The sequence below is a fragment of the Lactuca sativa genome, chromosome 1 (assembly GCF_002870075.4).
Source record: "Lactuca sativa cultivar Salinas chromosome 1, Lsat_Salinas_v11, whole genome shotgun sequence".
NCBI lineage: Eukaryota > Viridiplantae > Streptophyta > Magnoliopsida > Asterales > Asteraceae > Lactuca > Lactuca sativa.
In genome coordinates, this window is record NC_056623.2 from 8,896,605 (window position 1) to 8,912,367 (window position 15,763).

Sequence of the window (15,763 nt, forward strand, 5' to 3'; positions counted from 1 at the left end):
TCATGACTATTCTAGAACTATCTACCATATTCTATATCTATTACAAGCTTTTATATGTTTCTAGCGTGTTCTATAATGTCCTAGATAAGTATAGACATTCTTGTGTCTTCCATAGTGTTCTATAATGGTCCATAGCCTTACAGGGTCTTCCATCTCGTTCTAGAGTATTCTAGAATCTTCCGGCATCTTCTAGACTCCTCCATAGTATTCCATAATGTTCTAGAATCTTCCAGATCATTCTAGAACATGCTAACTTCTTCTGGACAATAACATGATTCTATTGGGCTAGTGATGACCTTCAACAGATATCTGAATAGTGAACATCCTGACATGGGGGTTTATGATCAGCTTCCGGCAGGGAAGATGAAATTGTCTTCTGCATCCTACACATATTAGTTTATCATTGGAAGTGAAATATATTTCTTTACAAAAGAAACACATGCAAGCGTTACAACGGAAACCAACTTTATCAGCGACATAGTTGGTGGGCAAGTTAAACCAGCAAGCATCGCCTGTTTGTGTTTCAACGTTTTTAGGTGACGAATTTTTATCCGATGGTCCTTCACCGACTTCTAACGGCAAAGAAGGGCTGGCATGCAAACAGACATCCCTCAGTGAATGATAACCAACTCCACGAGGTGAACGATAGACTAACGAGAACTTCCAACCTAGGGCTGATAAATGCTGCTTCGTAAGTTGAACTAACTCTTTGGTTTTTTTACTTTGGACGCTGCCCTGGATTCAATGAGTGTAGTACATGTTGAATGCTTCATGATTGAGTTTCGGTTTAACAGCAAGTTCATCTTCCATATTTCTGAGAAGGAAATTCGATAACATAGTGGAGCTTCAACAGAAAAACAAGAGACTCGAATCAAGAGATGAACAGGTTGAACATCAGAAGAAGTTAGGGTTATGGCCTTTATGGGGAAGAACCAGCGGGGTTTAAACATAAATCATAATGGATTGAACTTGAAATGGTACGGAAAATGAACGCTATACAGGGTTTGTTTAAACTTCGCGCTTCTTTAGTGTGCGTTTTGCAAGTGTTTGTGTGTATGAGAGAGAGAGCCCTCTGTTTATTTATTAATTATTAAAATTAAAATAGATAAATATATATTAAATTAAAAAATAAAAGAAAAATAAAAAATGAATACATTAGGGACATTATAGTCATTTCAATTTACTGAGGGGCCAAAGTCGCATCGAAAAAATCAAGGTTTGAACCAAACCTCAGAAAAAAAAAATGCATACCATAGGAACCATTTTTACAGTTTTTAGGTTGGTAGGGAGTGGAATGGAAATAATGTTGAGAAAATTGCAAAAATAATCATTGTAGTTGGCAAAATAATGTGGTTTTTGTCTATAAAGTTTTGGTAGTGTACCAATGGTCCAAAATTGGATATTTTTATTGTTTTTGGTCCTCTATCAACATAAAAAGACTATTATACCCCTTATATTTGTTTTTTAGTTATTTTATATTTATTTGACTGTTTTTAATTAAATGAAAATAGTAAAGGGGTTGCCCCTTCTGTCTCTATATACGATCCCCTTCTACCACCTCTTCCCTTTCCAGTATTTCAATTCCACCACCACCTGCCTCCCATGGCTGGATCTCGATAACAAAACTAGGCAACAAGTAGTATTTATGTCTTCCTTCGCTGGAGTTATGGCTTGCTAAACAAATTCGTTGTCGGAGCCAGAGTTTGTATATTAGAGCTAGGGTTTGCAAAACAAAAATGGTGAACACATGCACAACCACCACATGTGTCTACCTCCATTCCTAACAAGTCACACAAACTTTGTTTGCTATCTTTCCTAATTTAGTGTAAGTGTCGATTTCATGAGTTTTTGCCATGGATTTAAAAATGTGTGTGTGTGTTGATTTCAAGCTTGTTTGTCAACCGTTGATGGAGGACGCCAATCATCATTACAATAGTTGAAGGCGGATGGAGGTGGCAACAAAAAAGGCAGAAGAATGCAGGTGGCGATGGAGAAGGTAGGCGGCAACGACCACAATTATCGAATTTCTCTCATACTTCGTCGTCGCTCACACCTACTGTGGTGAACAGATCCGACAAAAATTTCTGCAAACCCTAACTTCGATCTCCGCTACGACATCATCACCTTTATCCGTTGTTGGTGGTTCTAATGGATGGGAGTATTACATCGGTGGCCGGTGACGACCGAATTACTAACGAAAGCTAGAGAAGCCGTTGACGACTGGATTACTAGCGAGAGCTAGATAAGCCAATCTCTATAATAGAATAGAGAATATATAGTTTAAAGGAGAGACAATGGGAGGTGGGGTGAGAAATTGGTAGTTTAAGCGGTGGGAAGTGGGTTGTTGTCATCGGCGGAGGCAAGGGCGACGTTGGAGGTTCAGTCTAGCGAGAAAGTATAGAAGAAGGTAGACCGAGAGAGTGAGAGTGGTGGAGACTAGGGACGATGACTTAGGTGGGGTGATTGAGATTTTTTTTGGGGGTTTCTTTAATTAAAAAGAATAAGAAAGCATAAGAAAATAGATAAAAAGAAATTAAAATACTTATAAGGGCATATTTGTCATTTTAGGTTGGGTGTGGACCAAAACCACACACAAATATCAACCATAGGGACTAAAACCACAATATGTATCCAAAATCGAACCACTGATGCACCACCAAACCTTTTTGGACCAAAACCACGTAATTTTCCCAACCACATGGATTATTTTTGCAATATTGTCAATAATGTTAAAATAGATAAAACTGCAAGATTGGTCCTTGTGGTATTCAAAAAACTTTGGATAGGGTCCAAAAAATTTCCAACTTGCATGGAAGGTCCAAAATCAAGGTTTTATGTTTTTTTGGTTCCTGATACACTTGAAAAATCGATTTTACTCTTTTCATTTCTGTTTTCTATTCCCTTTATTTATTTTGGTATGTAAATAAAATAAAATCTTACCCATATATATATATATATATATATATATATATATATATATATATATATATATATATATATATATATATATATATATATATATATATATATATATATATATATATATATATCGATCGACACATCAGAGAAAAAACACCAACACCCTCACCCCGCGTTTTTCTTTTTCCCCTGTTGTCATCTACGATCTACCCCATCTCTTTAGCTCTCATAAAGGTATATGAAGCCCTATCTTTTCTTTGTGTAATCCCAACAATTGAGAGAAAGAAGGTACATCATACGCTGATCATATTCTCTTCATCCCCTTATCTTTGAATCACTTGAGACCAGTTAAGACGACCTGATCTTGAAATTTGATTCACAGAAGGTGTGGTGGTGGTTGGTGTTGATGTTGATGAAGACGACCGTCACCAACTTTGATTTTGTTAACAATCCATTTCTCTTCCAAATCGAGAAGATGTTTCCTGTAACAAGGTTCTTCATCAGGTTCATCAACTCAGAAAACGCCTTTAATTTCCAAATTGATCAATGGAACCCATTGATTTAAGAATCGAAAGACTCCCTAAATGATCGCTTTGTTAAAACAATGTTGACTTGGCCTCTGGCCAATTTGCACCTGAATTGGAGGCTTTTTGCCATATTTCTTACATGTATCAATGATTTAGAGGTGCTTGAAAACTTCGGTTTTGTTTTTTTCTAGGATTGCGTTTTCTGGGTTTTGAGGCTCTTAAAAGCATCGATGAACACACAATCAAAGCTTATATTAGTTCAAAGTTTGGTTTAATTCTTTTGAGTTTTCTGTTGTGCCTTGAAATTTCATTAACTGATTGGATTAAAGGGAGGGTAACAAGTTCACGGATTCAAAGTGTAGTTTCCTGCAACAAGTTCATAGCTCTCTTTCACTGTTTTGATTTGCAGGTGTCCGTGTCTATCATTGTTTGTATGTGTATGTATGTTGAAGAAGATGAACACGAAAAACGAATTCAGTTTCAGTGCTTTGAGAATATGAAAACGACCCACATTTTAATTTTTTTGGACAAAGCTTTGAAGATGGGGGGGGGGGGGGGGGGGGGGGGGGGGTTCTATAGATTTGTTCCAACTTCTTTTTGTGTTCATGGTCATCCTCAACCTCCATCTTCGTCAGTATCCAGATTTCCATCTTTGATTTTTGCTTCGAAGATTTTGATTTTCTCCAGCTTCAGTTAGGACTAGATCACAATGTGGTTTGGATTTTTTATTTTAATACTCGGTTTAAACCCGTTGGAACGACAGTTCAAAAAGAAAAAACACAATGCATAATTGATATATTAAAATGATTTTTTATACAATATTGGATAATATAGCATCATATTTTGACTTTATTTCTTTATTACAAAAATACTAATCAAGGAGTAAACATTAATTTAGGGGTTAATACAATAAATAACAATGTACTACCATTTATTTGTGTATATAAAAAATATAAAAGTATCATACTATCAGAAAACAAAAAATAAAGTTCATTGTTGTTTCACCAAAAACAAATGCAATATACTTAAAATAAATAACAAATGCCACTAAATACAATATATTTAAAATAAATAACAAGTGCAATATACTTAAAATAAATAAAAATGCAACAGAAAAAAATGAAGTCTAATAAATAACAATCTACTACCATTTTTTATTTGATCATCATCTTCTAAAAAATAATGCTCTTTGTCACCACAATCTTTATTTACTTGTCAACAGATTGAATCGATATAAAAAACTATAAATATCGTCATTCCTCCATTGACCACAAGTCCATCACCCTTTTTAACTCATGATACAAAAAAATTTGAACTAAACAAAAAAACATTGCATTTGAAAAATGGTTTCAAATTTATAACATAAGATAATTATATTAGCCATACAACCTTCCTTTGTGAATTCAATGAAAACTTAAGAGCCTGTTTTCATGGTGTAAGTACGACAACCCTTGGTCAGTAGTGAAGAACCATATTGATATATCTAATGAAAAAAAAAATATCATCACAAGTAGAGCATTATGTTTTTTCCATTTCTTATGAAATAAATAGCTAACAAATTAAGTTATACCACTACTTTGAAGGGTGAAAGACATCCATGCTCAACACCAAGCACCCTAAAGCGCTCAGTATCAACTATTTTAGTTTAGGGTTTACGTTAGTGTTTAAAATCAAGCAAAAATGAGAAAACGTAGTAATGCTATAACCGTTTAATCGTAAAATTATTTTTTACCTAATAAAGAAATTGGATGCCGAGAATTGTAATCTGATTTAATACACATGAATTAACGAAAACATGGAGAGAAAAAATGGAAACATTAAGCGAGAAAGGGAGTCCAAGCTAGGGTTACGAGAAGAGGCGGGTAGAGATTGGGAAGCGAGAAAAATAGATGGCAACACACTTGGACTGAAGAGAGATACAACACACTTTTGTGTGTAATGTTTGTTCCGTAGGGATTGTATGAGGGAAAAAAGTTCCGTAATGACCATTTTAGAAAAAACTGTAAAGATAAAGGACCATTCGTGTAATTTACTCTAATGTTAAAGTATTTTTATTGATTTATTTTGTGCTTTATATTTATCCATTTTTATATAATTTTATTTTGAAAAATTCATATATACTTTTTATTATAATGTCCTAAAGAACAAAATATAGGTACCGTTACAACTAGATAGATTTTTAAATGTATGCCATTTTAATAAAAAACTTGAAAATACAATATTATTTATAAAAAAAAAAGTTAAAATAAAATATATAAATATACAAATAAACTATATGATAATTATTATCTTATACGTTAATATTGAGCAAAGTTATTTCTTTTGAAATATTGATATGATCAACAACAAAAACTATTAGCATTAACAATATTAAATCCCATTTTTTTTTACGAAACAATAAATGAATTGATAATTGTTATTGAACCAATACATAAATGGTAGGTAGAAGATACATTTGATGTGGTGACTTGTGATCCACGTCCTGTTAGTTGAAACTTGAGATCATATGTACCTCATCATCCACATCAATGCTCATATATGTCATTAAATGTGTTCATCAACACTTACACTTCAACTCACCAACCATCCATTCGACATTTTTAGAGATATAAGTTTTTAAGTCTTTTGAAATTATCAATTGGGAGTAAGTTGTACTTTTATATAAATGCATAAAAATGGACGAAATATCTAAATATGTCGTAATAATAACAAAATTGATTAATTTCATATCTCATTGGTCCATCAAACAACAAATATAAAAACGTACAAGAGAAATCCGGCTAAATATATACATATAAGGGCCAAAGCCCGTTGGGCTAACTAGACACGAACCATGTATAATACATACGTTAACAAACATAAGTTACAAACCAAACTGTCCTCATACTTTTCGGTCATTAGAATGGCTAATAGTGTCACTTGGCATTAAAACGTATGCCAAAAAGATAAAATTCTCAAGCTTGAATATTATGCATGGGTTAAATTCTCAAGCTTCATTGGTGCAAATCAAACATTTATTTTTCTGTCCGTCACGTGTTCGATAGAATATCTAAATGAGTTTTCAAGTGTTACAGCCATTTTAGAACTCAAGAAGATGTATAGTCTATTCCCAATGTGGCTTTTCATTGTGCACTCCAATCTTTTGTTGGAGTGTCACATTTTACTTTGGATTTCTGTTTCTCATTCTGAGCCTCCCTTTGAGGCTTTAATAAGATTTGTTTGTTTGTTTATGGTGTCTTCTCATGCATATGCGAGCGGAATTTGTTTGTGTCCTTTTCGGGGGGTTTCATTGTTGCCCGAATGATAAAGTTGGCGGTAAAGGGATCTCTCGTACGATTTCTCATATCAAGAGTTTGCACCTGTCTACGGATAAGTGTAGAGCTGTGTTGCGAGAGACTATTTCTGTAGACCTTGGACTGTTTATGTCAGCGACAACAACATTGAATGAGTTTGGTCAATGAATATGTGGATATTGTATGAGTCTACATGCCCTAAGCTGCTCATGTCGCCACTCATATAGCCAAACATGGTTTTCTGTTCAAAACGGTGAATGTTGTTAGACGTTAGAAACTAAAAGCTCCAAAATACTCTCCGCAAAACACAAATCCATCTTTATGTATATTATTAAAAGGTAATTTTGTCTTTTAGTCAAAGAGCTAAAAGTGCAAATATTCATGCATCATATACAAATTTTATTTTTTAGTTATAACCCTTATACTTTTATGAATTATTCAAAAAAATCCAAGTTACAAAATAGCACCTAAGCTCTTAAAAGTGATACTTACAATGCATAAGGTACAACTTTATTTTACAGTAATGGCCCTTACATTTTCATGGATTATCCAAAAACCATCCAACTTATAAAAATATCTCCAAACTCTTTTCAAATTTACTTATAATGCACATTGTACAACTCTTTTTACAACTATGGACCCTACATTCTTACGGATTATTCTATATATATATCCAATTTACAAAAAATACTCCATAAAAGCTACTATAAATCACTAAATGCCAATTTCTTTTAATCTTTTATTGTTTTTTTAAAAGTTGTGATATGATGTACTAATTTAAACAATTCACATGCTTAATAAGTAAGAAAATAACACATAAAAATTTACGACAAAGTGAAGGCTCAAATACTAGTTTTTTATACAAAAGTAAGGTGTTGTTTGTTTTTTCGAAGCGAAAATTCATGAAGTCTGTGGACCACCTCTGCAATCCTTTGTAGGAGAAGAGGTGGAATAAACAGCTGCAACTTATAATAAAAAACATGTTTGTTTTTTAACATCTACAAACCGTTGCAGTAAACTACAATTTAAATAAACTAATTTTATAACTGAAAATAGTTCTCATCACCAAAATTTTAACAATTCTAGTTTTAAAACAATAAAAGAATATTAAAAAGAATATGTAAAAAAACAAAAATATAAAACTTAAAAAAAAACTTACAAAAATATAAAAGAAGATAACGGTTTTATTCTAGAAAAAAACTAATTTTAAAAAACATTAAAAAGGAAAATGATAAAAAAAATAAGAAAGTATTGAAAACAATGTCTACAAAGTTCGTAAAAAATTACATACGTTAAAAAAGATGCAACTGAAACCGAAAATATTATTAACAGAAATGGTAGAAAAGTTAAAAAATCAAAGTTTTTTTTTTTTCTTTTTTTTCTTTTTTTTTTTTTTAAGAAATCAAGTTTAAAAAATTTGTGGAATCTATAAAAAGAAATTTTGTCAAATCCGTAAATCAAAGTTTTAAGAAATCAAAGCTGTAAAAAAAAAAGTTATACCAAAATTCTAGAATAAACATTTGGAAAAAATAAAAGGTGAAGAGGTTTAAAGAGCCAAGTCAAGTGTTGCGTTATGCAACACACGCACATAGATTTTGTAGTCTGAAGCCCTTCCAAAAACAAACTACTACGAGAGGAAAAATACTGTGCTTGTGCTGCGCCGCGCAATAGAAAATGGTTTGAAGAAGCACTTAAGAGTTTTAATATAATTTTTTTTTAAGTTTTAAAAATGTTTTTCATGTTTTATGGCAACCAAAAATAAAAATGCTAGCATTAATTTTTAATAATAAAAAGATGAAAAGAAAAAGCTAGGCGTTGGAAATAGAAATTGTCTCCTCATTATTATTATTTTTCCATTCTCTCTCTCTCTCTCTCTCTGTGGCGGAATTCTTCTCTTTTGCCATCTTTGACTCTGAACCTTCTCGGACGCCACCCCCTTCTTCAATTCGGTTCTTTCCTCTGCCGGAGCCGCCACCGGTAATTCGTTTCAAACATCTTTGGTCTCTTCACCGTTTTCTAGATACTAGCCGGCGTGAGCATCTGAAGTTCCCCTATTTCTCCTAAACGGTGGTTGAAGACTTCAAAGAGAACTGAAATGCTTTGATTTTTAACTGATCATCTAGGCGGTTTGTAGATCTGAGGGGAGGAGTTGGTGCTTTCTAGGGTTTTGAAAGGAGTTTTGTATATTTTTATTGTGCTGTTACGACTATTTTTGTTAGTACTTGTTTTATGAGGGTTACGTGTGAAGTGAAACGTTGATGGTAGTGGACGGAAGAAAGTGTGTGATTTCGATTGATAATGACCGGAGATTACAGCGGCGTCTGGTGGCGGTGCTGGTGGTGGTCCGGTGAATTCGTCACATGGAATGGCAGATCTTGTTAGCTACGGTAACGCCGATCGTGACATTGAGCAGGTATATCTTATCAACTCTCTAATACATCTTATGCTAAGATACATAATATTTATTATAATGGAAGTCTGGGCATATTTTTTGGAATAAATAGAAAAATCTAGGGCTTATTAAGAAATATAATGGGCAAAAATTTCATCGGCACCTTGAACGTTGACAAAGAAGCTTGGCTCTGTTTGATGGTGCTGGGGAAGTAGTTAGGTTTATAAGTTTCTAGTTTATGTCCTGTGCAAGAACTAAATTTTCAAGATGAGCATTTAGGGTGTACCATTCCTTTATTGGCATAACTTAAAATGGCAATATCTCCCATGGAACCTAAGGTCTTAGCCTCTTAGGTTACATTCTTCATGTGCCACCATGAGGACAACATGTCCTGAATGCAGTAATGGAAGGAGGAAGTTTGTGTAAGGATGACATGAATTCTTCTGGATGTATCATGTATAAGATACCTAACTTTTGTTGGGGATATATGAATTTTATGATTCCCATAGTAGTCATGGCACATGGAGCAAAAAATGTCTCTAACTAAAAGTCTAAACTAGAAATTAAGTCATGGTGTGTGGGGCATACCTGCCATTTGGCAAACAAAATAAGTTAAAATGTAAGTACAGGGAAATAGATCTAGTATGAAGGGACATAATAAATTGGATAAGTTTTATTGAGTGATTAACATGAAAATCACAAAATTCATACTAGGTTAAGAAACAAAAAGGTGTAATCTTTTTATTACAAACGAATGAGCATTAGTGAATAAATAAAAGTGACTATCTATCACCCAATTAGGGAAGTATTGTTGATTGAACAATTATTCTGTTTTCACATAATTCTGTAACTGTCAATTCCACCTTTCTTATTTAGTCTAACCTTTTTCAGGCATTAATTGCTCTGAAGAAGGGCGCACAGTTACTTAAATATGGTCGCAAGGGGAAGCCCAAATTTTGTCCATTTAGACTTTCCCATGTGAGTTTTTCAAGTTGTTATTTTCATTGTACTGACAACTACATATCAATTCTTTTTTTTTTTTTTTGCTTAATTGCTTCAATTTGAATCTTTAGGATGAATTATCTCTAATTTGGATTTCGGGTAGTGGTGAAAGGAGCTTGAAATTAGCCTCAGTTTCTAGAATTATTCCTGGACAAAGAACTGTGAGACATCCACAATCTTTTTAAGCATGGATTACATATCATAATGCCTTTTGGTTTCTTGCATATGTTCGATAAGTGGATCTTTTGAGTAATGTTTTTCTTAATGATCTATCACCAGGCTGTTTTCCGGCGTTATTTGCGTCCTGAAAAAGACTATCTTTCATTTTCTCTCGTATACAACAACGGGAAACGATCTCTTGATTTGGTGAGTAATTTACTGTTGTCAAATGAATGATGAATCAGGTAATTTGTTTTTTTAGATTAAGTGGACCTAATTCTCTTATAATTTAGATCTGCAAGGACAAAGTCGAGGCTGAAGTGTGGATAGCAGGCCTCAAAGCACTGATTTCATCTTGGCAAGGAGGGCGTTCCAAAATTGATGGATGGAGTGACGGAGGCCTTTACCTTGATGTATGTTTTCCTCCCATTTCTTATCAAGCTAACATTACCATAAATTATCTGAAGAGTTTCTGTAAATTATAGGGTTAAGTGCGTATATATGCACAATGTTTCACCTTCTTCCCAATCAATGCAACAAACTGTTTTTTTTATTCAAAATATGCAATGGCGTTTCAATTTAGGACTAGGAGTCAAAAGATGCAAATTTGCTGCATAATTTGGTAAAAAGGTGAAACTTTGCTGCTGCATAATATGTTAAAAGAAGTGAAGAACTGTTACATATTTTTGTAAAGAGTTGAAACATTGTGTTGCACATTTATGTCATCGAATGAAACGTGATTTGCATATTTCGTCCACAGTATGAAATTCTATTGCATAAATATGCGTTAAACCTAACTTGATATTTTAAATTGTCGCTAAAAAACAATATTTTTTCATTTTGGTATGACTATCAATTCTTAATGTAAAACGCTTCATCCGTACAAAATCCACTTACATGGTATTTAAGTTAATTATTCTTCTAGCATAATGATAAAAAACATAAATATATTTGCTATCTTTAAGGCATATTCTTGGATATTGTTTCTTATTGGTGTTATTTATGGTCAATTGATTTCAGGATAACAAAGATCTAGCATCAAACAGTGCAAGCGACAGTTCAGTTACTCCAGACGTTTCTGTTAGTTCAAGTTCAAACCCAACTACTTCCCCTAAAACTTCTTCCAATTTTGAAAGGTCGCATGCAGTTTTGGAGCAAACAAACATGCAACTAAAAGGTTCAAGTTCCGATACTTTTAGGGTTAGTGTCTCTAGTGCACCAAGTACATCCAGTCATGGGTCGGGCCCAGATGACTGTGATGCTTTAGGTGACGTGTACATATGGGGTGAAGTAATATGCGAAAATGTCATCAAACTAGGCCCAGATCGAACCATAAACCCTTCCAACACAAGAACCGATGTCCTTCTCCCAAAACCCTTAGAATCCAATGTCGTTTTAGATGTTAATCATATCGCCTGTGGGGTCCGCCACGCTGCCCTAGTAACCCGCCAAGGCGAACTCTTCACATGGGGCGAGGAATCGGGCGGGCGGCTCGGTCACGGGGTTGGGAAAGACGTGACCCAACCGCGGTTAGTCGAATCTTTAACTGTCTCAAACATCGATTTTGTCGCGTGTGGTGAGTTTCACACATGTGCAGTTACTTCCTCTGGTGAGCTTTACACATGGGGTGACGGGACCCACAATGTCGGGCTTCTCGGGCACGGGACAGATGTCAGTCATTGGATACCAAAGCGAATCTCCGGTCCACTCGAAGGGCTTCAAGTTTCTTCGGTCACATGCGGGCCATGGCACACCGCTTTAATTACATCCACCGGGCAGCTTTTTACATTTGGTGATGGGACTTTTGGCGTTTTAGGGCACGGTGACCGGGAAAACGTGTCCTACCCGAAAGAAGTCGACTCGCTTTCCGGTTTGCGAACGGTGGCTGTTGCATGTGGTGTCTGGCACACGGCGGCTGTGGTCGATGTTATTGTAACTCAATCCGGTTCCAATGTTTCTTCCGGAAAGCTTTTCACGTGGGGTGACGGGGACAAAAACCGCCTTGGACACGGCGATAAAGAACCACGACTCAAACCGACATGTGTCCCGGCTCTCATCGATTACAATTTCAACAAAGTTGCTTGCGGTCATAGTTTGACCGTTGGTTTGACCACATCCGGACAAGTTTACACAATGGGAAGCACGGTGTACGGTCAACTCGGGAACCCGCAATGTGACGGGAAGCTACCGTGTTTGGTCGAGGGTAAACTCGTCATTTCATCCGTTGATGAAATCGCTTGTGGTGCGTATCATGTTGCGGTGTTGACTTCGAAAAACGAGGTTTTTACATGGGGGAAAGGGGCGAACGGAAGGTTGGGCCATGGAGATATTGAAGACCGTAAAACACCGACTCTTGTTGAATCTTTAAAGGACAGACATGTAAAATACATATCTTGTGGTTCAAATTATACTGCAGCTATTTGTGTTCATAAATGGGTGTCTGGTGCTGAACAATCTCAGTGTTCATCTTGTAGACAGGCTTTCGGGTTCACTAGAAAGAGACACAATTGTTACAACTGTGGACTTGTCCACTGCCATTCATGTAGTTCAAAAAAAGCACCACGAGCTGCTCTGGCTCCAAACCCTGGAAAACCGTATCGCGTGTGTGATTCCTGTTTTACAAAGTTAAGTAAAATGGCGGAAAGTGGAATCAATAGTAGACGGAATGTGAAACCCCGGCTTTCGGGAGAGAACAAGGACAGGCTTGATAAGGCGGATTTGAGATTAGCGAAATCGGGGGTGGTGTCTAATCAAGATTTGATTAAGCTTTTGGATAATAAAGCGGCTAAGCAAGGGAAGAAAGGCGACACATTTCTTGGTAGATCATCTCAGGCTCCATTGATGCAGCTTAAAGATGTTGTGTTGTATGGTGATTTCCGGCGTGCGATTCCGAAACCGGTTGTGACTCAGTCGAGTGTTAGTTCCCGGTCTGTGTCACCGTTCTCGAGGAAAGCGAGCCCGCCACGTTCTGCAACACCGGTTCCTACAACTTCGGGGCTTTCGTTTTCTAAAGGTGTTTCTGATAGTTTGAAGAAAACAAATGACCTCTTGAATCAAGAAGTTCTTAAGTTGCGTGCGCAGGTATGTTTCAATAGGGCGTGCTAATTTGTGTTTTGTTTGAGTAATAAAAGAGTTGAATGCAAAACATTAGCAACATACTTTCCTTGATATGTTTATTATAACATCCTACTTTTGTTTCTTTCTATTACAGCATTGTACTTCGAAAAGTCTACCCAATTGTAGGTTATAAATTATAACAATACATATCATCCAACTACAAAGCAATTTTATTGCTAGAATTTTGAAAGTATAATGTACTAATATGAAAACCTTTGAAAGTAGAAAAGAGGATGCTACAAATAAATGCAAGTGTGTTAGTTATTTCTTGTCAATTAATCTCATAGATGAGCATTTATGTGTGGGTCTATTGTTGTTAAGGTTGAGAGCTTGATGCGAGAATGTGATATGCAAGAAGCAGAGCTTGAGAAATCAAGAAAGAAATCTCAGGAGGCCATGGTGTTGGCTGCAGAGGAATCTGCTAAATGTAAAGCTGCAAAAGATGTGATTAAGTCGCTGACAGCTCAGGTGAGAACCAAGTTTGTTTGTAGTCGGGTTGAGCTGCCTGTTTTGTTTGGTTGTATATAAAAATTAATATATGTATGCAGCTGAAGGATATGGCAGAGAGATTGCCAGCTGGATCGTATGACTTTGAGAGCATACGGGTAAAGTCAGCAAGTGTGTTGGAGCAAAATGGTGATGCCAATGATATTTGGACACCAAATGATAAAGTTGAGAATGAATATCCAAATGGAGCAATGCATGTGACAGAGGAGGGTAAGGATATATTGTCAGCACAAGAAGATGGAAATAACAGTTTGAGTCCTCCTCCTGTTCCTGTTCCCAGTGAGACAACAGCAACAGCAACAGCAACAGCTGGTGGTAGTAATCAACAACAACAAGTGGAGGCTGAATGGATCGAACAGTATGAGCCTGGTGTGTACATAACCCTAGTGGCTCTCCGTGATGGAACTAGAGATCTCAAAAGAGTCCGCTTCAGGTATGCTATATTATACTTACACTTTCTTACCCATAATACAGCAATTATTTCCCATATTGCTTATGAGGATGGGTAAAAAATAAAAAGGTTGTATTTATAATTATATTTACAGTCGAAGGAGATTTGGGGAGCATCAAGCGGAGACATGGTGGTCGGAAAACCGTGAACAAGTGTACGAAAGATACAACGTTCGTGGATCATCATCAAGTAGTAAGTCATCTGTTTCTTCAGCACCAACTGCCGGCCCTCGCAGGTCAGCTGGATCTCCCAAGTATTAGATCACCACCACTTCTACCGGTGTAATTGTTTCATGCATCATGGATGTTAGCAAAAGATAGCGTATGTGTCGCCCCAATTTTTTAGTTTTTATTTCGTATAATATATAAATTTTATTTTTGTAATTTATATCTAGTGGGGGGGTGCAAAAATTGATTTCACTCAAACACTTGCTGTTACCATGCGTGTCGTGCTTTAGCCTACCTTCTTTTTCCAGGTGAACCAGACTGTCATGAATTGCAAATTAGTAGATTAGGTAGGTGTCTATTTAGGGCATGTTTGTTAAAATAGCCGGACAAGTAAGTAGGTGTTAGTTTAAGTTTTTGAAAGATGAAAAATTACTCAAAAGATAACAACTATAAGCTATTTGAATTACCTTTTAAATCATTTAAGTTCATATTTCCATATACAAATTTTCTTTAATTATAGTTTCTTTTAAAAAAAAGTCAACCGCTAAAAGATTTTAGAAGTTCATTGCGGGTTGATCCTTGAGCCCGTTTAATTTTTTAGATTAAACAATTAAACATATATTTATTAGAAAAAAAGAGAGTAAGGACTAATAGGTAAAGACATAGAGTACTCCTGTTTACAACTAAAACAAATCCAACTATCCATTAAATAAATAGTTTTTCTTTTTCACTTCAACGAGCATGTTCATTGCAAGTATACAGGACGACCTTAGCAAACCACTTTTTTATTCTATAAGTAGTAATAGACTTTAAGATTATTTTTTATTCTACTAATATTTATTAGGAAAATTAAAAAATATTTTATTTAGTTCTATTAATTTTTCTTAACCTTAAATATAAAACTAAAAAAAAAATTATATTTATAAAACAAACTTAATAAAATAGATAAACAAAGTTACAATCAAAACATGAAATACAAGATTATAGATATGGAAGATGCAAACCATATAATTATCCATTAATTTCAAATTTTTGCCATATATGCTCAATAGGTTGTGGTGACTTGGTAAGACATGTGGAAGATATGGTGGATAACCTATTGACCCATGTTCAAATCCTGGCACTACTCAGCCCTTGTGGCCATGGAGGTTCGCCTGCAGTGACTCCAGGGCATGAGGAAAAGTCTCATGTTTGCAGCGGGGGATTAGTCGGTGCGCGTAAGCTGGCCC

The 15,763-nt window shown here is 35.4% G+C and overlaps 1 protein-coding gene and 1 long non-coding RNA gene across 3 annotated transcripts; both read left to right on the forward strand.

Moving 5' to 3' along the window:
* Positions 1-3,083: 3,083 nt before the first annotated feature.
* Positions 3,084-3,929, forward strand: LOC128126101 (uncharacterized). Its single transcript, XR_008223945.1, has 2 exons — positions 3,084-3,207; positions 3,302-3,929. It is a non-coding gene; the product is annotated as an uncharacterized LOC128126101 (long non-coding RNA).
* Positions 3,930-8,568: 4,639 nt separating this feature from the next.
* On the forward strand, positions 8,569-14,792 carry LOC111907838 (PH, RCC1 and FYVE domains-containing protein 1). Of its 2 annotated transcripts, XM_023903644.2 has the most exons (9): positions 8,569-9,152; positions 10,023-10,109; positions 10,205-10,294; positions 10,413-10,499; positions 10,586-10,705; positions 11,313-13,373; positions 13,731-13,877; positions 13,958-14,349; positions 14,462-14,792. In XM_023903644.2, the coding sequence occupies exons 1-9, from the start codon at positions 9,105-9,107 to the stop codon at positions 14,625-14,627; spliced, it is 3,198 nt and encodes a 1,065-aa protein (XP_023759412.1). In that variant the 5' UTR covers positions 8,569-9,104; the 3' UTR covers positions 14,628-14,792. The 2 variants fall into 2 exon arrangements, with proteins under 2 accessions (XP_023759412.1, XP_023759417.1); XM_023903649.3 differs by lacking the exons at positions 10,023-10,109; positions 10,205-10,294.
* The last annotated feature ends 971 nt before the right edge of the window (positions 14,793-15,763 follow it).

Excerpts from the sequence above, each read along its gene's own strand:
- LOC111907838 (XM_023903644.2), top strand. The coding sequence starts at position 9,105 with ATGGCAGATCTTGTTAGCTACGGTAACGCCGATCGTGACATTGAGCAG. Across the intron at positions 10,110-10,204 it reads GTCCATTTAGACTTTCCCAT|GATGAATTATCTCTAATTTG; the intron begins GTGAGTTTTTCA and ends TTGAATCTTTAG. Across the intron at positions 10,706-11,312 it reads ACGGAGGCCTTTACCTTGAT|GATAACAAAGATCTAGCATC; the intron begins GTATGTTTTCCT and ends AATTGATTTCAG.